This window comes from Geotrypetes seraphini, chromosome 16 (assembly GCF_902459505.1).
Source record: "Geotrypetes seraphini chromosome 16, aGeoSer1.1, whole genome shotgun sequence".
In the NCBI taxonomy this organism is placed as follows: domain Eukaryota; kingdom Metazoa; phylum Chordata; class Amphibia; order Gymnophiona; family Dermophiidae; genus Geotrypetes; species Geotrypetes seraphini.
This window is the reverse complement of record NC_047099.1, coordinates 10,202,839-10,227,379: the sequence shown is the minus strand read 5'-3', so window position 1 is coordinate 10,227,379 and position 24,541 is coordinate 10,202,839. Positions and strand designations below refer to the sequence as shown.

Here is a 24,541-nt window from a genome sequence, read left to right as displayed (position 1 = left end):
GGTGACAGTTTATCTCCCCATACACCAGTTCAAATTCCTGGATCTATCACTGGTTTGTGTTATTTTATCTCCCTGTGCCTCAGTTCTAATTCCCAGCTGTGTCACCAAGGGCCGGATTCTCTAACATCACCAGTAAAATCTGATGGGTCGCTGTCAGTGTTCCCTCTAAGCTGCGCTGGCGTGCGCTGGCGCACAAAATATTACATCCAGCGCACAAGTTTCACGTCACAGCGCACGGCGGGCAGGGCGGCGAGAGGAGAATCGGGCGAGTTGGCTCATAACTTGCTGGCGCCCGATATTTTTAGCGCACAGCGAAAAAAATTTTGCTCACAACACCCGCCCGCTTAGAGGGAGCACTGGTCGCTGTAGCGGTTGTAAATATAACAATTCAAAAAAGACAAGCCATTCTCACTTATAATAAGGGTAGGAGGTGCCTGGGGCGGAGGCACCCCCTTCCCCAGCGACTCGCTCCTTCCTACCCCCCCCCCCCACTCCACACTCACACTCTTCTTTTCCATCCCCCTGTACCTCCAAATCTTCACCAGCGCGAGTGCCGCCTCCAGCATGCTCCTTGCGCCAGCGTTGGATTTCCCTCTGACATCATTTTATGGTCTCTTGACAAGGAAGTGATTCAGAGGGGAACCACACTGGCGTGGGGTGGGCAATAGGTAGGAGAAGTTGCTCGTGCTGGCGAAGATCTGCAGAGATACGGGGTGGGGGGGAGGGATGGCGCGAGCGTGGCATGATGTGGCAGGGTAGAGAGGCGCTGGCGCCCGGAGCGGGCTGTCCACCCTTACTACGCCAATGATGCTCACAAAAATGCGCATACAAATGAGGGTCGCAAAATTTACAGGCATTCAGCCACTAATGAGAGCAATCGGCGCATGTGCACACTAGTCTACGAAAAAAGGCATGGGTGGACAGAAGGAATGGAGAATTACCAGCAAATGCTACGTTGCTGTGTCTATCATAGGTGTGCCAGCGCTATTGGATGGAAGGGAAGGGAGGGACTTTCAACAAGTGCGTATAAAACACACCTTTAATCTACACCTCTAATGCAAGTGCTCGAGACACATGCTTTTGAGATTTTTCCCCATCACTATAGTGCTATAATTTAGGTGACTAGCGTAATTTCTTAAAATTTTTTATCATGAGCCACAGCCAGAAACATGTGCCCGAGACATGCTTTTCACAGTGCTGGTGACCCCGGACCAGCCGGTAATTTGTGGCCCTTACAAGCTGGCGCCTCGTTTGGAGAATCACCCGGCAATGACAGAGAATTGCTCGGAGTGCGTGTTTAAATATTGATGAGCCCATTTTACTACCGTTTTAATAGCAATGACCTCGTTGTACTACATTTGCGTGGCAGAGTCAGAGGTGGCTAGGAAGCTCGGAAAAGGCCATGGCAAGCCATTCTGATGATTGGGTGGTAAAATATTGGCATGCTAATCCGGCTGGAATCGGTTTAATGACCATCATTAAAGGCATGGTAAGTTTTGAGAATCCTGCCCTGACTCCCTGTGTGTGTGACTCTTCCTCTGGGAAGCGCCATTCTTAATCGCTCTTTACCATTTTAAAGTCAGGAGATAATATAGTACAGGCTTGAAGGGCTGCCAGACTCGGAAAACTGAGGAAGCAGCACCACCTACTGGCCAAATCAGCATGTGAAAATTTTGCGATCACCCATCTCTACCGATTTGTTGGAAATGGGAGAACGTCTAGTTCCGAGGATACTTGAGTGGCATCTTGCCTTTTATTGGGTAGTAATTTTCCCCACCTCAAGGCACAGAGATTAAAAATCAAGACAGTGCGGTGCCTCAAACAATAATAATTAGAGAATGAACTTATCATTCAAACAGGATCACTGAAGGAGTTTACAGTCTGAGGCTTTAGAACTGAAGCATTCAGCCACCACTGGGGTTGCAGCCCTGCAGCATTTAGAATTAGGGTTTGCATTTTTATTGGTCCTCCTCTCCATTCCTTTGTGATTCTGTTCTGATGCAATCCCCAACCCTGTCCCTGTATGTGAAAGGAGTCGTAAGGATAAAATATTCAGCCAAGGGTGTATGGTTCAAAAATAATTTTATACTTGACATCTTATCCTCACAACACCTTCGTTGTGTGTTCTCTTGTCGTTGCCTGTTTTGGCTTCCAATTCAAAGGAAAGAACTTACCGTGGCGTTGTGGCGCGGTCTGCAACGGCGTGCCTATATGCTAAAAAAGACCAAAGAATAAATCCCCCCACCCCAACCCCATAAAACATATGGTTAATAATAAAACAGACAGGATATTTCTACGCAAGAGAAATGTGGGATCCCAAGGTGGCTTGCTTGTGACTGCTATGGTTGCCAAACTAAGGAGAGGGGAGATGCTGGTTGCGGGGATGGGATGCTACCCTTCTCCACCCCACTACCTATTCTGAGTGAACGAATGAGTTCAGAAGGAAGCAATGCAACCCTTGCCTTGTGCTGAGAGACACTGGTAAGCTGTAGCTACAGAGAAATCAGTGATGGAAAGACACAGAGCCAGCTCAACCATTGAATTGGGTGAGGTACTGGCTAAGGCAGGGGTGGGCAATGAGGGCCGCAATCCAGTCGGGTTTTCAGGATTTCCCCAATTAATATGCATGCACTGCCTCCATTGTATGCAAATGGATCTCATGCATATTCATTGGGGAAATCCTGAGGGCACTGGGTGATAAAGATAGAGTTGCCCTCTTTAAAAAAAGAAAGAGGACACCTGACCCCACCCTGTATGAAGTCTTCTCCCCCCCAAAACCCCCCCACATAACCTCTCCTTGTATTCTTACCTGATGAGCTGAGGAAACTGGAGTTTTAGGAAATTCTAGGGAGAAAAGAAGAATTTCCATGAATAGAGTTCTTGCTTGGGATGTTATGAAAACACAGCACAAGATGAATCCGCAGATCTCAGCTCATCTTCTGAGCTTCAGCAAAGTCAAAGAACTTACTCCCCGCTTTTATGAAGCCGCGTTAGGGATTTGTATCGCCGGCTGGTGGGATAAAAGCTGCAACACTCATAGAAATTCTTCATAAAAGTGGGGTTTAGACTCTAAGGCCTTACTATCTCTGCTGTTGGAATTATTTAAAGCAAAAAAAAAATAAAATATATATATATATATATATATATATATATATATATATATATATATATTGTAATTGTTATTGGTCTTTACCTTAGTTCTAATCCCTGGCTCTGTCACTGTAACTGTTCACATGTAAACCAGTCTGACTGTAACCACAGAAAGGCAGTACAGTGGTACCTCGGAATCCGGACTTAATCCATTCCAGAACCCCGTTTGAGTTCCAAGACAATTTTTCCCATTGAAAATAATAGAAACTGGATTAATCCGTTCCTTGGTCCCACAAGCTCAGCAAGATCGGGCCTCCCACTGGCATAGACAGCAAGATCGGCAACTGCAAGTGTTGCTCAATCCAAAGCTTCCCTCCCAGGCGGAAACAGGAAGCTGAGTCAGAGGGGAAGCTTTGGGCTGAGCAACGCTTGCAGTTCCCATATGTTTGGATTCCAAAGCAGCATTTGGATTCCGGGACAAAAATTAATTAAAAAAAAAAAAGTTTGGATTCCAAGTTGTTTGAGTTCTGGGGCTTTCAGATTCCGAGGTACCACTGTATATTAAGTTCCATCCCCTTTCCCTTTCCTTCACTGACTGTCTGGTAAACCTGTGGAGCAGTGGCATAGTAAGAGGGGGCGGGGTGGGGATGGGGGCACCGGCACCCATCCTCATCTGTACCCCCCACCACCATGCATGTGCACCCATTTCCTCCCCTGTACCTCTTTAACGTTCCAAGCATGAGCAGAAACCCCAACCTGCTGCTCATGCCAGTGTTGGCTCTTTCTCTGATGTCACTTCCTGACCCGCCCCTAGGAAGTGATGTTAGGGGAAGAGCCAACATTGGCATGAGCAGCAGGTTGAGGTTGCTGCTTGTGCCGGGAACATTAAAGAGGTCCGGAAGGAGGGAAGGGGCGTGCATGCACACGGCAGGAGGGGTGAGGAATGAATGGGTGGGAGTGGGAAAGAGGGCAGGGGAGGGGTGCCATTGCCCCGGGTGCTTCTCACCTTCACTAGGCCACTGCTGGGGAGTAACTTTATCTAATAGCCAAATCAGGCGTTGCCTCTTTGTGGTGCTGGTGATAGTAGGGGTTACCAGATTTTCCAGAAGGAAAATCCGGATCCATGGCCATGCCCCCAGGCCCACCCAGTTCTGCCTTCATCCCGCCCCCCAGCCCTGCCCCCCTTAACATGTTCGTGCGTCGGGACGGCATCTGCTCATGCACAGATGTGATGCGATGAGGTTGCATGCGCCACAGCTTCGCATCCATGCGTTCGCGGATTCCATCCCGATGGAAGCTTTTCAAAACCTAGACAAAGTGCCGGACCCCCAGACATGTCCTCAAAAGGAGAACATTTCTGGGGAAATACGGACTTCTGGTAACCCTAGTTGATAGGGTGTGCTGGTATAAATGCTTTGGTCCTTTCTTGCCCTGATGGGGATTAAATAATTGGCACATCTCCTCCAGATAAGTTCATTGTTCAAAATAAGCTCTTCATATTCAAACAGGTTTTGCTACATAATGAGAAGATTTGAAGCCTGTTTTGTGTTGGGTTTTTTTTTAGCCTATGAAGTTATCTGCCCTTTCCAGTCTGAGAGCAAGAATTAAGGCTACAGACAGGGTTCCTTCTTCTTATTTCAGATTCATCACAATTTTCATGGGCAAATGCTTCCCTACATTTAACATGTGGAGCCTGTTTTGGTTATTAGAATTCTGTCGAGCTTCACAATGGAGAATTTTGGTAGCTGACTGGAGTCACTTTATCTCCTTGTGCCTCAGTTCTAATCCCCGGCTCTGTCACTGACTCTCGGTGTGACATTAGGGGAGGCGCTTTGCCTTGGGCCTGTTACTCTTAGCTGTAATTATTCTCCCATCACTTAGCTTTAGAGGCCCTGAAGCAGTTCAGATTTGCTCTTAGTTAGGGTTACCAGATTTTCGTAAATGAAAATCCCGCCCCCAGGCTTTCCCCGTTTTGCCCAGCCGTTTCTGCCCAAGTCATGCCCTGTTCCGCCTCCAGCCCAACTCCAGCCCCACCCCCTCAATCTGCTTGCTCGTCGCTTGTTGTTAGAAGCTTTTCAAAACCCGAACGAAGTGCCGGGTTTTGAAAAGCTGTCCAGATCCCTGGACATGTACTCGAAAAGGAGGACATGTCTGGGAAAATCCAGACGGATGGTAACCCAACTCTTAGTTCCTCTCAGAAATTTCTTCTGTCTCCAAGTAGAAATATAAAAACATGACTAGGGTTACCAAACGTCCGGGGAAACCTGGACATGTCCTCTTTTTAGAGTATTGTCTGGGTTCCTGGACGTACGTTCCAAAACCCAGGAGTTTGTCTGGGTTTTTGAAAGCCCTGACGAGCTCTGACCACATCTGGAGGTCCTCTGAGCATGCACGGATGATGTCACACACATCCACTCATGCTCCAGGCACTCCAGACGCGATTGGAGCTCGTCACGGAGGAGAGATGGCTGGGGGAGGGGAGTTGAGGCTGGGGCAGAACAGGCAGGGCTAGAGGTAGAACTGGATGGGGATGTGGCGGATCAGGGTGGAACGGGGCGGGAAGAAAATATGGTCGCCCTAAACATGATGGCCGATAAAGGCCTAGAGGCCTTCCCCATCATCCATTATCCTAAGAGATCCCACATGCCTGTCCCACGCTATCTTGAATTCAGATACAGTTTTTGTCTCCACCACCTCTACTGGGAGACCACTCTTTACCTGGTCCATTGAGAGGTAGTTGAGGTGTGACGTCTGGGATTTTCTGCAGGAAGAAGAAGGTTGGGGGGGGAGAGAAGCAGTAAGCAACATTACTGCACGCAGAAGAACACACATGAATACCCATAGCATGCACTCACACACATGCAAAACAGTGATGCATAGCCTGCTAACTCTGATATGTGGGAAGAGGGAGACATTAAAGGGTTTCAGGCCCTGGGACCTCAGACTACTATCTACATCAGGGATCTCAAAGTCCCTCCTTGAGGGCCGCAATCCAGTCGGGTTTTCAGGATTTCCCCAATGAATATGCATGAGATTTATTTGCATGCACTGCTTTCATTGTATGCTAATAGATCTCATGCATATTCATTGGGGAAATCCTGAAAACCTGACTGGATTGCGGCCCTCAAGGAGGGACTTTGAGACCCCTGATCTACATTGTCTTCAGGCCTGCATCAGGCTACTACAGGGGTTTTCAACCCAATCCTCAAGACACACCCAGCCAGTCAGGTTTTCAGGATATCCACAATTAGGGTTGCCAGACGTCCAGGAAAACCCGGACATGTTGTCTTTTTAGAGGGGGGGGGGGGTTGGGGAAGGCCTGGCAGCTAGGGCTACCAAGCAGACTGGCCACAAGTCTGGTGAGGGCCCGCCTAGGCAGAATTTTAAAGGCAGAACCATTTGTTCCCTCGAGTGAGTTTGCAGTATCTACTCCTTCTTGTGCCTTTGGGAGCATGTTTGTGGCTTCAGCCTCTGTGTCTCACCACTTACCTCCTGTGCTTCCTGAGTCCTTGGTTTGAGTGGGGGCTGGAAGGTGGAATTGTACCCGTGTGGCATTTTGATGGACAGGTCACTGAGTGGCACAGCCTCTGTGAGAGACAGGGAGAAAAAGAGGAACTATTCACACCGAGTCAAAACTACACAAATTTAAATTAAAGATTTTGGAAAAATAAACAAACATGGTCTTCAGTGGAACTCTATTTATCCAATACATATATATTTTTTTCCAACTGAGAAACAAAACAAAATTATTTGTATAATAATTAAGCCTGCCCTTGATCAAGCCGCATTAGGATTTTTTATCGCTGGCTACGGCAGTAAAAGCTCAATCGCTCATAGGAGTTCTATGAGTGTCGAAGCTTTTACCGCAGTGGCCGGCGATTAAAAAACAAACAAACCCTAACCAACTTGATAAAAAGGAGCCTAAATTTTTTTATGCTCTTCCTTGTGTTTGACTGAATTTTTTTTTTCAAGTTTATTACTTATATTTCTCTTTAAATGTAAACTTTTAAATAAAATATTTAAACTTAAAAAAAAAAAAAAAATCAACTCGGGCCCAAGCCTTGTCACTGTCTCTCTCCTTAATTCTGACCATCAGGCTTCCATCAGGGAGCCATCACCCCAAACTCTTTTTTTTAAGATTTCTCTCCTATGACTCTCATCAGAAAACCATCATATAATGCCTCTGTCAGCTCTCCTCTCCTTCTGCCATTTCTCATGCTTCATTTCTTCCCCCGTCAGGCACAGATGCTCTTTCCTTCCTAACTTCCTTTATAAGTGAATCATTGTGTAAGGTCTCTTGCCTCACTTCTCACATCTTGTTCTTATCAGGGAGCAGTCCTGGATACAGCGGCATAGCAAGGATGAGTGGCGCCCCTCTCCCGCCTCTCCTTCCCGATCTCTCCTGCCCCCCCCCCCGTTCCTTTCCCAGGCGCAAGCAACCTCAAAAACTTGCTGAACGCTTCATGTTAACTATCCCTCTGATGTCACTTCTGAGCCCTGCGTCTAGGAAGTGGCATCAGAGAGAGGCAACACCAACGCAGGCAGCAAGTTTGAAATGCTACTTGCGCAAGGAAAGTTTAAGAGGTACAAGGGAAGGGAAGGGAAGAGGCAGACGTGCTTATGGGGGGGGGGGTGTCAGGAGGGAGGCGGAGAGGAGGACAGGTGTCAGCGCCCCTACCAAGTCCGCACCTAGGGCAGACCACCCCTCCCACGCCTCCCTTATTATGCCACTGCCTGGATTGTTTGTCTCTCACATCACCTCAGGTACTGCTTTTTGACTGGTCACCAGGTGTCTCTTCTTCCCATAGCTTGGAGGCCTCTGAGACAGTCTCTTGCCTAGAGTGCCACCTGACTTCATGTCCTAAGGAACAGGCTAATCCAGACCTGTTTTTACCTAATGGCATGCCTGAATTTGTAGAGCTCGGCACACGATTTTCTGTCGGTCTGAGCGTGTCAGTCTCGCGCAGAAATTATTGTTTTAATCCACAAGTTCATTTCTAGGACCAGTAGGGACCCCTGAAGAAGACAATTTTGTTGAAACACGCACCGTGTTGGGTCCAAATGTTTCTAGAGGTTCTGGCCCTAGATGTAAGGCAAAGGTAGGGGAGGGACATTAAGGTGGGCAGACTAGATGGGCCGTGGGCCCTTATCTGCCGTCTATTTCTATGTTTCTATGTTTCTATGTATTTATGTGGATTACTTATTTGTTTTAATAAAGCCATCAATTCTCCACAAGTTTTTTGGGGGGTTTTTCGGTTCAAATATTTTATTGCATTTTTATAACAAACAAAATACTATTATCAACCAATTATGGATCAATGTGTGATTGGTAATACATAAAATATTGAATCTGAATGATACAGTGATGCTGCCTTTGAGAATTCCCAAATCTGCAGCTCCATCCCTTATTATACCTGGTTCATATAAACCTTTACTGGATATACTTATTTCCAGTGCTATTCAAATCATATTGGGGGTCCTGGAAGAGCACCACAACTGCAGGAGTTTTTAATGGTTTGCACTAGCACTCTCACACACAGGATTGCCTGTCTCAAGACCAGCCCACTTTCATCACCACCAGAGATAAGTAAATGTTTTTATTTTCTGCTATATAAAAATAATCTAGATTATGGTGGTACAGACATCGTTGGTGCTATTATGGTCTGATAGCAGCCTATGTTTGGATTTCTTCACTTGAACATAAAATAGGTTGGGGGTCTGAGCACCAATTAATTAATTAATTTCAATATTTATATATGGAAGCATGTGGCTGTGATATACAATTTTATTTATAAAGAAACATTGTAACATGATGGCAGATAAAGGCCAAATGGCCCATCTAGTCTGCTCATCCGCAGTAACCATTATCTCTCTCTCTCTCTCCGAGAGATCCCACGTGCCTATCCCAGGCCCTGTTGAATTCAGACACAATCTCTGTCTCCACCATCTCTTCTGGGAGACTGTTTCATGCGTCTACCACCCTTTCTGTAAAAAAGTATTTCCTTAGATTACTCCGGAGTCTATCACCTCTTAACTTCATCCTATGTCCTCTCGTTGCAAGGATTGTTAAAAACAATGGACAGACATACTTGACACAAGAGGCAAAAACAATTAGCAGATACATCATAAAATAAAAGGAGAGGGGAAAGAGGGTCGGTGGCAGAAGATTGCAGATGAGAGGAGCGGAGGGAAAGGAAGAGAAGAAAGATTAAAAAAAAAAACAACAGGAAAGGGAATGGAGCAGAAAAAGAGAAAATTTTACAGAATGGAGTGTCGTAATCTAAGTATCAAAAGCGTCATTGAAAAGAAAAGTTTTGAGGCCTGATTTAAAACTTGGGGTAGACAACTTTCCTGTCTGAGGTTGACGGGAAGAGAATTCCACAACACTGGTACCACAACCGAAAAAATTGTTTTTCTGGTGGTGTCATACAGTCTTTGGCACGTCAATAACCATATTTCATCCTACAAAATAAGTGACGTTTCCACAGTTTCTTAAAATTATGCCCGTCATTCTGCTGCCTAACGTAGACCGGGAGTTTGTTCCATTTCGTGGGGCCCTAGTTCTTATCGCTTCCAAGTGCGATTTCTTTCGAGTTGCAATAATCAGGTCGAAATGCTCCACTGAACGTAATACACAAGAGGCTGCATAAGATAAAACACAGTCCTGAAGGTATTTAGGTGCCATTTGGGGTTGGAGATGTGATCCAGGCTCTAGAATACGTAAGCTCATTTGCTCTCTGAATCCCTGTGCTACATCTGTTCTTAAGGCTTTGAAAGTTGAGATTGCACTTTCAATTGAGAACATAATTACTCAGTCACTGAATGCTGGTTATATCCCAGACAAATTGAAACAAGCTGTGATCTGTCCACTTTTAAAAGGCGCCATTTTCGTCCTCTTTCAAATCTGAGGTTTATGGCTAAGGTTTTGGAGAGAATTGTTTTGCAGCAATTGGAGAATTTTGGCCTCCTTTTACGAAACTGCGATAGCAGTTTCTAGCGTGGGGAGCCGCGCTGAATGGCCCACGTTGCTCCTGACGCTCATTGAGTTCCTATGAGCGTCGGGAGCAGCGCGGCTCCCTGCGCTAGAAACTGCTATCACAGTTTCGTAAAAGAGGGGGTTTGTTTTATCACAGAGGTGTCTGGATTATTTTCAATTTGGATTTCAAAAAGATCATAGTATTGAACTACTCTTGCTGACCTTGCTGTGATGAGATTTGTAAAGGATTTGATAAGGGGAAATACTACTTATTAGTATCCTTCGATATAGCTACTGCATTTGACACTGTGCATCACCAGGTATAACTGAGCAGATTGCGTGCATTTGGGATCTCTGGGACCATATTAAAATGGTTTCAATCATTTCTTAATGATAGGTGTGACTAATGGTAGTGACCAATCTGATTTTTTCGCTATAAATTGTGGAGTCCCACATGGTACCGCTTTGTCAGCTTTGCTGTTCAATTTGTTTATGGCCCCGATTGGTACATTATCGAATTTATACTGACGACTAGCAATTCTATTTTGAGTTTCCAGCTGATCATGTTCAGGGTTTTCGAATGCTGTCTTCCTATTTGGATGCAATTATGACTTGGTTGACCATGAACTGCCTTAGCTTAAATGTTTCTAAAGCAAAAATCTTGTGGCTCTCTCCTTCTGGTGGTGAAGGAGCACCATTAATTTTCGTAGATGGAGGAGTTAAGATCTGAATACAGAAGGAGCTTAGGGGTGTTTTTAGACTCCTCTTTACAATTCTACAGTCATATTTCATCTGTTGTAAAATCTGTGTTTTTCAAGATTTGGATGGTTCTGAAATTACGGGACTTGCTTACTCCATCCAATTTTTGTCAAGTCATGCAATGTTTTGTTTTATTGTAATTCTCTCCTATGTGGACTTCCAAAGAAATCATTAAGAGCTCTCCAAGTGGTTCAGAATGCCGCAGCTAGAGTGATCGGTGGTATTCTTTGCCATGCCCACGTTTCTCCTTTGCTTACTGAGCTCCATTGGCTCCTGATAACATGGAGAATTCAATTCAAGATCTTGACTTTGGTTTGTAAATCAGTACATGGTCTAATACCTGATGTTGTTGCCTCACTATTGGACACATACAGTATATACCTGTACACCCGTTGCATTCTCAGTCTAAACAATTACTAGTGGTTCCCCCTGTTCATCTATAACCAAAGTTTCAAGTCGTTCATGCATTTTTGGTGTGGCTGGTCCACAACTATGGAATTCTTTCCCAGATTCAATTAGTCAGATTTCTACATTTTAAACTTTCCATAAGAGCTTGGAAGCTCATTTTTTTTAGAATTGCTTTTTCATGATTTAGGAAAGTTTTAGCTTATATATAGTTGTTTTATGAGTTGTGTGATGCTGTTATGGGTTATAATAATCCTGTTGAGTGTTCACACTGTGTCATTGTGCATTTGTATTATTTTCATTTATGAATGTAATGCTGTAACCTGCATAGATTTTGGATATGCAGGATATAAATGTTTAAATAAATAAATAAAATACAACTAAGAAGAACTGGTTTTCTTGAAACACAATAGAACCATGTGCAATAGGGTAAAACCAGGATTGGATTAACCTGTTCCTCATGACATGGAGTCAGAAGGTAAACCTATTCTTACTCACCATTCATATGACTTGGAGGTTGCTCCAATGTCAGGGTCTTGAAGTTTTCCACGATTCCAGAGGTGGGACTTGAATTCAGAGCTGTGCTTGGGGGTCTGTAGCTAGGCGCCTCCCACCTCTCTTGATCTGAGGAGGTCTCCATCTTTTTCTGTGAGGAGGAGAATGGAATGATTCTGTTATTTTCCCTAATCTGCATCCATCTGTGCCCCCAAACACTTTATAGTTGCAATAAAGTGGATAAAGATGGGATTAGAACTCAAATGTAAGCAAATAAAGTAATTCCTCCTGAATCACACAGAGAGAGTCAGTGGTAGAACCTAGGATTAGTCTGAGACACAAAGAGATAAGTGATTCCATCTGTTATGCGACTTTAATTTTTTGTTCTATTTTGTGGATGATACCAAGCTCTGTAATAGGGTAGACACCCCGGAGGGTGTGGATAATATGAGGCAAGATCTGGTGAAGCTTGAAGAATGGTCAGGCAATTGGCAACTAAGCTTTAATGCTAAAAAAATGCAGGGTCATGCATTTGGGCTACAAAAATCCAGGAGAATGGTATAGTATAGATGGCAAAGACCTGTGCACAGAAGAAGAACTGAACTTGGGGGTGATAATGTGTCTGATGTTCTCAGGGTGGCAAAACAGGTAGAAAAGGTGACAGTCAAAGCCAGGAGGATGCTTGGGTGCATTGGGAGAGGAATGGCCAAAAGGAAAGGGAGGTGATAATGTCATTGTATAAGTCTATGGTGAGGCCCCATTTGAAATACTGTGTACAATTTTGATGACCGAACCTTCAAAAAGATATAAAGAGGATGGAGTCTTCCTCATAAATCATATGAGGACAGGCTTAGAGAATTTAATACGTAGACTCTGGAAGAAAGACGGGAGAGATGGGATATGATAGAGACACTGAAATATCTCCATGGTGTTAATGTACAGGAGGTGAGTCTTTTTCAAATGAAAGAAAACTCTGGAAGCAGAGGGCATAGAATGAAATTAAGAGGCGATAGGCTCAGACCTAATGTAAGAAAACATTTCTTTACAGTAAGGGTGGTGGATGCGTGGAATAGTCTCCCAATGGAGGTGGTGGAGATGAAGACTATCTGAACTTAAGATAGTGTTGGACCTCTTAGGGAGAAGAGGAGATAGTAGATGGTGTGGAAGAGCAGACTGGATGGGCCATTATGTTTCTATTTATCTTACAGACTTGCTCTCTACTGACCAGGCCAAATTACTAGACATACTAATATCAATTGCAGTCAAAATTATCATTACTGAATAGAAAAACAACAGCAAAGTTAACAGTTGTGGTAGAATTCTGTTTAATGTATAAATATGAATATGTCATTGCAGAAAAATCACATACAATGGATTAAGTTTAAAAGACTCCTTTATCAAAATGGAATCCTTTATCAAAATTCTGTACCACATCATAATTACACTTTCTAAAGATCCTCTCCCCCAAAAGTGCAGAAGAGGATTTTTGTGCCGGCCAGTGCTTTGTGCTGCTCTGACAATCAAAATGTGCAGGGCATTCGGATTCCAAAGCAGAGTTCGGTTCTGGGGCACAAACATACATATACAATGTGCAGGGCATTCGGATTCCAAAGCAGAGTTCAGATTCTGGGGCAAAATTTACTACCAAAAAAAGTTCTGATTCCATGACGTTCGAGTTCTGGGGCGTTCGGATTCTGAGGTACCACTGTATTATTAAACGAATAATTATATTTCTGTAACATTTCTAAAAAACATTTTCAATAAAAATGATTAGAACTAAAAAAAAAAAAAAAAAGGGAAAAAAATCTTTTCTCTAAAACTGAAAATATCTGCCTCACTGATTTTGTGGCTTCCTCTTCATGCGCAATGCTAGTGTCGAAAGCAGCAGGGGAGCCTGTAGCCCAAGAGAGGCCACAATAGCAGCCTGTGGTCATGTTTTGGAGAATGCCTGGCTCCCTGCTAATGTTCAGAAGGCTGCAAGAGAGGATGAAGAGGAGAGGGACATGCAAACATTAGGGGTGAGGGTGTTAATTCTAGCTACTGCTTTGCCTAAAATAGTAGAGTCCATGTCATATAGCTCAACCCCAAATTGTGGCATCATCATTCAATGGCTGCGGAGCCAAACCATGACATCATCAATGTGTGACAGTGCATGTCTTCCATTGGCTGCACAGCTGATGATGTCATATGTGTAGGCAACTGAGATATCATCAGCATGTTCCTTTCTGAAATTCATGGAATAGAGTCAATGATGTCATCCTAGTGCAAGCACAATCTTGCAAACTATTTCGTTTCTCTCTATACCTAATAAATGTGCATGATATAAATTTGCATAGAATAGAAGTAGAATGCATGCAAATCTCTTGTGCATATTCATTAAAGAGATCTTATTCTCCCAACCCATATGTAGTTCTAAAGGCCTTGGTGGTCATTAAGCAAAATCAGCACTGGATTGACTTTTTTTTCAGATCAGTAGGAGTCATCTATGCCCTGATGCACAATGCTCCAACACCACGGTAAAAGATAGCATGGAGGGAGTGATTTTTCTTTACCAGGTGATGCTGAGTACAATAGCATGCAAATTATATGTATGCTATTCGTGCAGTGCAGCCCCGCTACAAGGGGGAGGACTGTGCTTGGCACTTGCTCAGAAGAAAAATCACTAGGAACAGCTCCTCCTCCTGCCTGCTTGCAGCTGCAATTCTCTTTCCCGCTGCCCAGATGATGGCGGCTCCAGAGCTGCGATCAGTGAGCTGGCAGAGCGGCAGCTGCCAGCTCAGCTGATTCACAGTTTCCTCTGCTGGCTCCGGAGCCACAATCAGCTTTTTTTTTTTTTTAGAAGGGCTCAGTTGCTGTGCGTGTGTTGTGCAGGCGCACAACACACGCACAACAGCTGTTTCCATTTTAAAAAAAATGGCGGCCGCAGTTGAGCCAGTAGCTCCTGCTCTCCCAGCTGGCCCCAAGAAATGTTTTTTTTTTCTAATGGACCCTGCTGTCATGTGTGTGTTGTGTGCCTCACACAACACATGCAGGACAGCTACCAGCAGGTCCAGACCTGCCAGAAAAGTTTGCCCCGTAAAAGGGGGGACATTCCCTTTTGTGCATTGCAAGAAGAGCTCATTTAAATACTAATGAGCTCCTTGCAATGCATTTGCATAGGGAACCCTTTTGTGCATCAGAAGGAGGTGCTATGTGAATCCCATTGAAATATTTTCATCATATGATACCAGTGGGAAGGAGAAGGAATTGAGTAGCTTTACATTGGTCCAGGTTTCTCCTACTAAGGAGATATCAATGATAAGCTAACTGACAATGTATTACCCCTGTGAATTATAAGTGTGGGTGGTGGTGGTGGTGGGAGACTGTGTCAATTGTCAAATGCCAAATGGATGGATGAGAAACCAGGGGCAAGAACAGGGCACTTACCAAAGTTTCCCACACTTCACAGATTGCCTTGTCTTCATGGTGCTCGTGGGCCTTGAAGATTTCCCTCGTGGTCTGGATACAGTCTGCAGATATAGATACACAGAGAGAGCATAGGATGAGGTGATATTCCTAAACACTCACTGGCACTGGCACTCTATTGCCTGAAAGCCGGGCTTCATCTGGTGATTCAGGTGTTAATGGGTATTGCCACGGTCTGTGGATTTTACAGCACTGTCAACTAGTAAGAAGGGGCTCCACCGAGCCCCGGAGATGGAAGAAGGCTGTACAAAATACCTCTTTAATGGGAGTCACCTTGAAAGACGCAAGTACTTAAGACGTCTACCCTGATCACAGATGGCTCCCTGTTTTCTATACCTTTGAAGCTGGGTCGTTGCGATGGCTCCTGGTTCCAGCATTTCACCATCAAGTTCTTCATATCCTCTAACTTCTCCACTTGACTATATAGATCCTGCAGGAACTCCAGGCTGGGCCGCTGCCCCCGAGGAACTTGTAGCTTGATCACAGAAGATATAGCATCTGCAGGCAGAGAGGGTGAGCAGTATGTAGGCTACACTTCACCTTGAGAAGTGCTAATAGCCCTTTTCAGATATCTTCAGGAGTTGACATGACCACATGCCTTGACATTACAGGGCCTCTAGGCCCTGGACTTGAGAAAAGTGATGTCAGAGCACAATGCATATTCATTGGGGAAATCATGAAAACCCGACTGGAATTCGGCTCTCGAGGACCGGAGTTCCCTACCCCTGGTATAGACTGTTCTAAATGAGCGAGGTCTTGCAATACAAGTGCGTATAGTATTTTGTATTAAAGTTTTTGGGTTGTGCAATGAATTGTCTAGGTTTCCATTATTTCCTATGGGGAAATTCGCTTTGATATACGAGTGCTTTGGATTACAAGCATTCTTTTGGAACGAATTATGCTTGCAAACCAAGGTTTGACTGTACTTGATATTCAAACACGTCAACTCTGAATTGTGAATCTTCAGACCTCGGCCAGTGCCGCTTCATAAATCAAGCTTCCATTAGCAGACTAATGCACCCAACTCGTCATCGGTCACATATATTAATTTTAAATTTGTATCAATCAATTTTATCCATTAAATTAATTTTAAATATTTATCTATTTTGATACTCATCCGTCTTTAACTTAGATGAATGGCTCGGAGATTTGGCTCCGACATAAAGACTGTGTTTCACCGTAGCTTTGTCAATGAACACCCCTTACCCTGCCATCACCATCACTCCTGCACTAGTTTATTTAAAGTTGGCCTGTTTGAATGTTGAATGGTTGTACTCTCTGAATTCCAAGTTGAAGCTGGTGAGGTGTTTCAATTATACTTGAGCCAAGCAGGAAGGAGAAACCCAGGAGGGACTCTTGTGCTGATGTTAGTTAAGCTCTGAAAGCATTGCCAGAGGATTTGGTTTAAAACAAAAGTTTGCACAGGCTCCTGGAGGAAAAGTCCATAGTCTGCTATTGAGACAGACATAGGGGAAGCTACTGCTTGCTCTGGATTGGTAGCATGGAAAGTTGCTACTACTTGGTATTCCGGAATTTTTTGTTACTCTTTGGGATTCCTGAATCTTGCTGTTCTTTAGGATTCTGAATGGAATGTTGCTACTCTTTGGGTTTTTGCCAGGCACTAGTGACTTGGATTGGCCACCGTGAAGATGGAATATTGGGCTAGATGGACCATTGGTCTGACCCAGTAAGACTATTCATATGTTCTTAACAATTGTACAACATCTATAAATTTTCCTCCGACACCAGTCAAATGGTAAATAATAATAACCGAAAGCTACAGATACGAAGTTTCTCAGTTCCAGGCTGGAGATGTTTTGGCAAATCCTGGTTTTGAACTTATACCCCAGAGCAGTTTGGGATTTGTAGTACCTAACCTTGCCCATTGAAATCAGTACAGCAAGTGCCATCATGCAGCAGAATTGTGTGGTCAGAAATCCAGGACTGTCCCAAAATCTATAGCCTGGAACCAGGTAACTTGACATCTCTGCAGAAGCTGAAGTCTGTACTCACTGCTGAATGGCTCTTCACCCTTCAGGACACACCAAATAAGGATGGCATAGCTATGCAGGAGAGAAAAATACACCGGAAAATTAGCACAAACTGCTCCTTCTTCCTCACATTATCCCTGGGAATCCAGCCCATCACGATCTCCTACCCATAGTATCACACTTCAGGGAAAACCCTGGTTTGGATCTTAGGTCCTCCCTGGAGTGACATCACCTGACAAGGAAACCCCTGGCTGGATTCCATTTCTTCCCTGGAATGGACATTAGCTGAGATGGAAGCTCTGGGATGAATCCCAACTCCTCCCTGGAATGGACATTAATTAGCTCACAAGATCCTAGCAGAGAGAACCTGGACTGGATTTCTGTGATGTTACCTGTAAACATCAGAGGCTTTTGTGGGAGGGCAATTAATATCATTGAATAGCTCTGGCGCCATGTATTCCAGGGTCCCGTCAGCGGGAGGAACATCTTGGGGAAGTGTTATTCCACGCTTAAACCGTGACAAGCCGAAATCAGAGATCTGAAAGAATTTACAGGAAGATATAATGTGGCCAACTTTTCCAATTCCAGTAGGGATATTTAAGACTAATCCCGGTTTTCAACTTACATCCTCAAAGTACTGCAATATATACGTATATGTTTTTTTTTGGTTTAAATATTTTATTACATTTTTATAACAGGCAAAACACAACTGAGAACTATATAAAATAATTACCCCCTTTTACAAAACCATAGCATGGAATTCCTATGAGCGTTGGAGCTGTTACCTCCACGGCCTGTGGCTAAAAAGCACGCTACGGTTGTCATTGTCAGAAGGGAAGAAATACTACAATTATTATCATTTTATAATTAACAGAAACAGAATCATAATGCCCATTGAGGAGACAGTATATTAAATTCATGAAAGATACGTTTCAAGAGGTTTCCAAATCTTACAAATTTACATATTTATAGATGAGACAAATTGCCTTCCAGCAGCCAAGAATCATTTGGATTGCAAGTGCTATTAATATGTCAAATGAAGATTGTTGCGTATCGTCTAATGGTAAAGAAGGATGTGACGTCGGAGGAAGGGCCGATGCTGGCACGAGCACCACAAATCCTAAAGAGGTACAGGGGAAGGGAAGGGATACACACGTGGCAGGAGGGGGCGGGGAAAGAGCAGATAGGGTGGGGCAGAGAAAAGGTTGGGAAGGGGCGCCTCTCACTACGCCATGGTATCCAGTTATCAAGCTATCATAATATCAACAAATTACTTATGTTCTGGAGATAAAGGAGAATCCGTTCAGCCTAAAGAACGGAAAAGAACTACAGTATATGATATGGACATTGTGGGCTAATATGGAGGATAGTTTTAATATGATCCCATACAGCCAACCAAAATATTTTGACATGATGACAAAGATAAATCACACAATGCCCATTTGAGCATTGAAGGACCAGCATCGACTAGACAGGGAATGGTTGGCTTTATGAAGTTTTACTGGGGTCCAATGGGCCTTAGAAAGAATAAGGTTTATAGAATTGCTGAAGATTTTAGAGGTCTAGTTACCTGTAACCATAACATATGCCATTGTTTTTAAGTTAAGGAGATTTTTGTAAAATACTTTTTTTACAGAAAGAGTGGTAGATGTGTGGAACAGTCTCCCAGAAGAGGTGGTGGAGACAGAGACTGTGTCTGAATTCAAGAGGGCCTGGGATAGGCACGTGGGATCTCTCAGAGATAGAAAGAGATAATGCCCATTACAGAACTCCCTTAAAATTCTAGGAATACAATTAGATAGATGCTGCACTATGCAGACACAAATCCACAAAATCATCCAAAAAGCATTCTTCACAATGCGAAACTTAAGAAAAATAAGAAAATTCTTTAACAAAGATCAATTCAGGATCATTGTCCAATCCCTTGTACTTAGTATTGTAGACTATTGCAACAGTCTTTACCTACCATGCCCAATCAACATGATAAAACAACTGAAGACCGTCCAGAACACAGCACTCAGACTCATCTACTCACTTAGCAAGTTTGACCACATCACCAATGCTTACTTAGAATCTCTCTGGCTACCGATAAAAGCAAGAACCCAATTCAAATTCTACTGTCTTCTATTCAAAGTAATGCATGGAGTTGCACCCAGTTACCTAAACAACCACCTACACCATTACCTCCCACCTAGAAGAAGGAGAACTCAGAACCTCTTCACCTACCCTCCTCTCAATGGTACTAGATACAAGAAACTATACGACAACCTTCCAGTGACACAGGCAGCTAAAATTGACCCTTCCATCTCCAAAATACTGAACAAAACAACAGACATTAAAGTGTTCAGAAAAGAAATAAAAACACATCTATTCAAAAAATACTTCCCATTCTAACCTCCATCTCATTAGCTCAAGATCATACCCTCGGATATACCACCCCTATAGTAACGCCTAACCAAAACCTCAAACTAATCTTCTCTTCAAACTATATCTCCAACATAAATTAAGAAACACAAAAAAACATTCTCCATCAGCAACCAGAATACTTCTTCCTTAAACCTTGTATCACATATTAAGAAACCTATAAGCTATCACCATCTGTAATTTCTTCCATCAACACTATGTAACCATCTTCTGTAACCTGAATTCTGTTATTATTCTATACTGTAACCTGTAATATACTCACTTCCTTGTTATGCAATTCTACTGGAAATGTCCAGACATCTTCTAAATTGTAATCCGCCTAGAACCGCAAGGCACAGGCGGAATAGAAATCACTAATGTAATGTAATGTAATGTAATGTAATAATGATTACTGCGGATGGGCAGACTAGATGGGCCATTTGGCCTTTATCTGCCATCATGTTTCTATGTTTCTGTTAAATGGCCAGATATCAGTCACAGCTTGCATATATTTATTAATCTTGGTAGAGAGGAACTCATAAAACCTAGAAGTCATTTTTCCAAGTGGTAATGTTTCTGATAGGATCTCATATGTTTCTGGTCGTGAGTAAGAGGCTTTGGATATATGATTGATGTTCAATAGGCTACAATGGAGTTGGACATAATAGGAAAAGGGAGAAGTTTGTGGGACACTGGGTTGGTGGATTAGAGTATAAAATTTGAGCCCTGTCAATAAATTTCCATTCAACATAATCAAAGGCTTTCTCAGCATTCTGGGAAACCATGATGGTTCCCTCAGATGCTGGGCCGCCTGGAGAACTTGACAAAAAAAAAGTCAGGTACTATCAGAGTCTTTCCTTAATAAAACAAGTTTGGGTGGGATGGATAATTTGAGTACTTACTGTTGATAATCAGCTAAGATTTTAGCATATATTTTACAAGCATAGTTCAATAATGAGATGGGTCTGCAATTTTTGGAGAGTTAGGGGGATCACGACAAGGTTTAGGGAAAGAACTTCGACTGAGTTTATTGTGAATAAAAGATTCATATAACTGTAGATGTTTCGGAGCAATGTATGAGGCTGCATGTTGATAAAAATCTATAGAAAATCCATGGACACCAGGGGCTTTTTTGGTTTCAGAAGGGAAATGGCCTTCTTAATTTCCTCAAATTACTGCTGATCTGGTGTTTAGAAATTCAGGACTGACCTATAATGACCCCACTGGTACTAAGCAAGTTGACAATCATGGGGATTCATGTCTGCTGTGTAAAGGAGACCTGCCTTCATCATTACCCAGAATTCCTTGCTTAGCCCTACAGTTAGGATTTTAGGGGTTATTTTAGATCAAAATCTTTTGATGAATTCAAATACAGATGCATTAGTAAGGAAAAGCTTCTATATGTTGTGGAAGCTACAAACTATTAGAACATATTTCGATATCCTTTCTTTTAGATAGTTGGCGAAGTCATTACTCCTAAGTATTCAGGACTACTGCAATGCTATCTTTTCAAGCGGGCTGTCAGAAAAATCATTATAGACTTTGCATCATTCACACACAGCAGTCCAATTGATTTTTAATTTAATAAAGTCAGATTATGTCACACCTTATCAAAAATTACACTGGCTTGAGGCTAGAGTTATATATGACTATCTTGTGGATCACTTTTTATTCATTAATCTAGGACGCCCAAGGTGTAATTGTACTTTGTTTTTCCATCAGTAAAGGGTCGTTGATATAAAAGTTATTTTCAATGGCTCTTATCATTTCAGGCAGCTTCTTGGGAAGAGAAGTTTGCAGGTCTTTTAGTTAGCTCTGCCTCCTACCTGCATTTTAGGAAATTGTTGAAGACTTGTTTCTATGAAAAGTTTTTGTAGTTTAGATGATTTATTTTATTGTCATTGTTCTGTGTTTTTTTGTAAATTTTTATTGATTTTTAAACTTTGATAGTGCAAAACAAAAAATAACCCACACTATTAACTATACAGTTATTACATTAAACAATCATTTTCTCCCCTTCTTATCTTAATTATTAAAACAATAATACATATGATATGATTTCAATATTATAATGAAATAATTTAACTCCTCAAAATACGTTTCCCTCCCCCCCACCCCTCCACCCTCCCTGGATGTGCAAGGACTCTAATGGAAAAAGAAAGAAAGAAACATCACCCTAATTATTATGCAATAAAATTAGTTAATGGACTCCATACATCATTAAAGAACTTTTAAAGTACTGTGGTATATAAATACATTTTTATGTTATGTTATGTTTGTAAGGGAACACATTGGGGAAATCAGAACTACAAATCCCTGCATGCAATGGGGGTATACCCATGACCGGATCAACCCTGTACTGCGAATTTAGATCTAGACAGAGGCTCACCTTTATGTGGAGGTCTTTATTCAACAAAATGTTCTGGGGCTTCAGGTCAAGGTGCAGCAATGACGGACACAGGTCGTGCAAGCGGTTCATGCCTAGGTTGACCTCGTGGAGGGCTCGGAACTTGAGGGGCCAGGGCAGGGGCTTCACCAACTGCTGGAGTCGAGACAGGCTCCCATTCTCCATGTACTCCATGACCAGCACTAAGGAGTTATCACTGCATTTGCATAGGCCATATATTCGTAGCACATGATCGATGCCGAGGGCGCAAAGCATCTTCTGCGCCTCCAATAGGAGTTGCTCCTTTGAATGCTGGGCAAATTTACTGAGGATTGAAGGAAACCCACATCAGTAGAGAGATAGGGGGAAAAGACAGATGCAGAGAGACTCCTCTTGGCTCATATCGAACCTTCTCTTCCTCAAATGTGGACCTATCTGCCTCCCTTCTGCCTGAGGCTCCCTCCCGCTCCATCTATCCAGGATTAATCCCTTCCTTACAAAAGATTCGATTAAGACTCTTGGAGTCATATTCGACAACAAACATTGAAACCTCATTCGAGACGCTTTTTTTCACTTGTCTTTGTACTCGTTCAGTTTGTCCTTTTCTCTCCATCTCCCTTTTTTTGTCCACTCATCCTGGTCGTGACACATCTAGACTACTGCAATTCCTTGTATACTGGTATCCTCCTTTACTCTTTCAAGCACCTACAGCTTATTCAGTCTACAGCTGTCAAACTTCATATTGCACACTGCTTTGACCATGTGCCACTCTAGGCTGAACACTGGCTTCCTGTTACTGCGGATGTTATTTTCAAACTCCCCACATAACATAGTAAATGACAGCAGAATAGTCCATCCAATCTGCTCAATAGTTACACGCATTACAAATTAAATTGTCTTTTAAAAAAATATATTTCTGGGCCATAGACCGTAGAAGTCAGCTCGATATTGTCCTCAGGTTCCAACTCAAAGCTCACTCCAGCCTATCCAAACCATCTTGTCATTTATGGGATTCAGACCATAAAAATCTACGCAGAAGTGTCCTCATCTTCCAAATTACTGGAGTTCCCATCAAAGCCCTGCCTAGCCCATCCTAAACCGAATTGCCCAGTACTGGCCTTAGTTCTTCCATTTATACCATTGTTTTTCTAATTAGAGATCCTCTATATTCATCCCACGCTCACCAGGATTTATAAATCACGCTTGTCATCCACTCCTTATCTCGATAAGCTCCTCATTCCCTACACTCCTCTCTGTTTCCTTCGTTCTGCTGATCAAAACCATCTCGCTCTACCGTCACTGTCAAAAGCTCCTCTGGACCTCCTCCCATCACACGGAATCAACCCACACTGCCCATCTTCATAAAGCTCCTCAAACATCTTTTTACCTGGTCCTTATGTATAACTGCTGATTGATCTTTTTATATTATGCATATCCTACAATTCTATGTGGATTACAAATTATTCAGGTACTCAAACATCATTCCCTAACTGTCCTGGCGGGCTCCCACTCTATCTAATGTACCTGGGGCAATGGGGATTAAGTGACTTGTCCAGGGCTGCAAGGAGCAGTGTGGGATTGAACCCACAACCTCAGGGTACTGTGGCTGTAGCTCTAACCACTGCACCAAACATAAGGAAGTTCATTTTCACCAAGAGAGTGGTAGAAATCTAGAACGTTCTTCCGGAGGCTGTTATAGGGGAAAGCACCCTCCAGGGATTCAAGACAAGGTTAGACAAGTTCCTGCTAAACCAGGTAAGGAGGCTAGACTCAATTAGGGCACTGGTTTTTGGCCTAAGAGCTGCCGCGTGAGCGGACTGCTGGGCACGATGGACCACTGGTCTGACCCAGCAGCGGCAATTCTTATGTTCTTATGTTCACACTCTCCTCCAATAATATCAGAAGTGAGTCAAGTACAGAACAGTGAAGCCATTATGACATCACTAAGATTGGCTCTTAGGCATTGGTGGAATGAGGCATTAAGACATCACAATATGAGCTCTGGAATGTTGCTACTATTTACATAAGAACGTAAGAATTACCACTGCTGGGTCAGACCAGTGGTCCATCGTGCCCAGCAGTCCATTCACGCGGTGGCCCTCTGGTCAGCTAGCTCTACCTGTGTGTGTTCTGGTTCAGCAGGAACTTGTCTAACTTTGTCTTGAATCCCTGGAGGGTGTTTTCCCCTATGACAGATTCCGGAAGAGTGTTCCAGTTTTCTACCACTCTCTGGGTGAAGAAGAACTTCCTTACGTTCGTACGGAATCTATCCCCTTTTAACTTTAGAGAGTTCCCCTCTCATTCTCCCTACCTTGGAGAGGGTGAACAACCTGTCTTTATCTACTAAGTCTATTCCCTTCAGTACCTTGAATGTTTCGATCATGTCCCCTCTCAATCTCCTCTGTTCGAGGGAGAAGAGGCCCAGTTTCTCTAATCTTTCGCTGTACGGCAGCTCCTCCAGCCTCTTAACATCTTGGGTTTTGTCAGGCATTATGACATCAGGGAAAGGGACTGGGACTCAAAGCAGTTTACATACAAGTACTTCAAGCATTTTCCTTATCTGTCCCAGTG

At 43.2% G+C, this 24,541-nt stretch overlaps 1 protein-coding gene across 4 annotated transcripts in view; it reads right to left on the bottom strand.

Annotated features, from left to right (window-relative positions):
- The window catches only part of RIPK3 (receptor interacting serine/threonine kinase 3), a 33,107-nt gene that overhangs the window by 717 nt on the left and 7,849 nt on the right, over window positions 1–24,541 (bottom strand). For 3 of the 4 annotated variants that reach the window (XM_033925357.1, XM_033925356.1, XM_033925358.1), the window contains exons 3-12: window positions 21,974–22,295; window positions 17,574–17,719; window positions 17,204–17,253; window positions 15,527–15,688; window positions 15,152–15,234; window positions 11,729–11,876; window positions 6,580–6,677; window positions 5,809–5,851; window positions 2,810–2,844; window positions 2,175–2,214 (exon numbers count right to left, since the gene is read on the bottom strand). In XM_033925357.1, the coding sequence (XP_033781248.1) occupies window positions 2,175–2,214; window positions 2,810–2,844; window positions 5,809–5,851; window positions 6,580–6,677; window positions 11,729–11,876; window positions 15,152–15,234; window positions 15,527–15,688; window positions 17,204–17,253; window positions 17,574–17,719; window positions 21,974–22,295 (1,127 nt within the window). The remainder of the gene's footprint in view (window positions 1–2,174; window positions 2,215–2,809; window positions 2,845–5,808; window positions 5,852–6,579; window positions 6,678–11,728; window positions 11,877–15,151; window positions 15,235–15,526; window positions 15,689–17,203; window positions 17,254–17,573; window positions 17,720–21,973; window positions 22,296–24,541) is intronic. The other variant, XM_033925359.1, reaches the window with a different exon arrangement.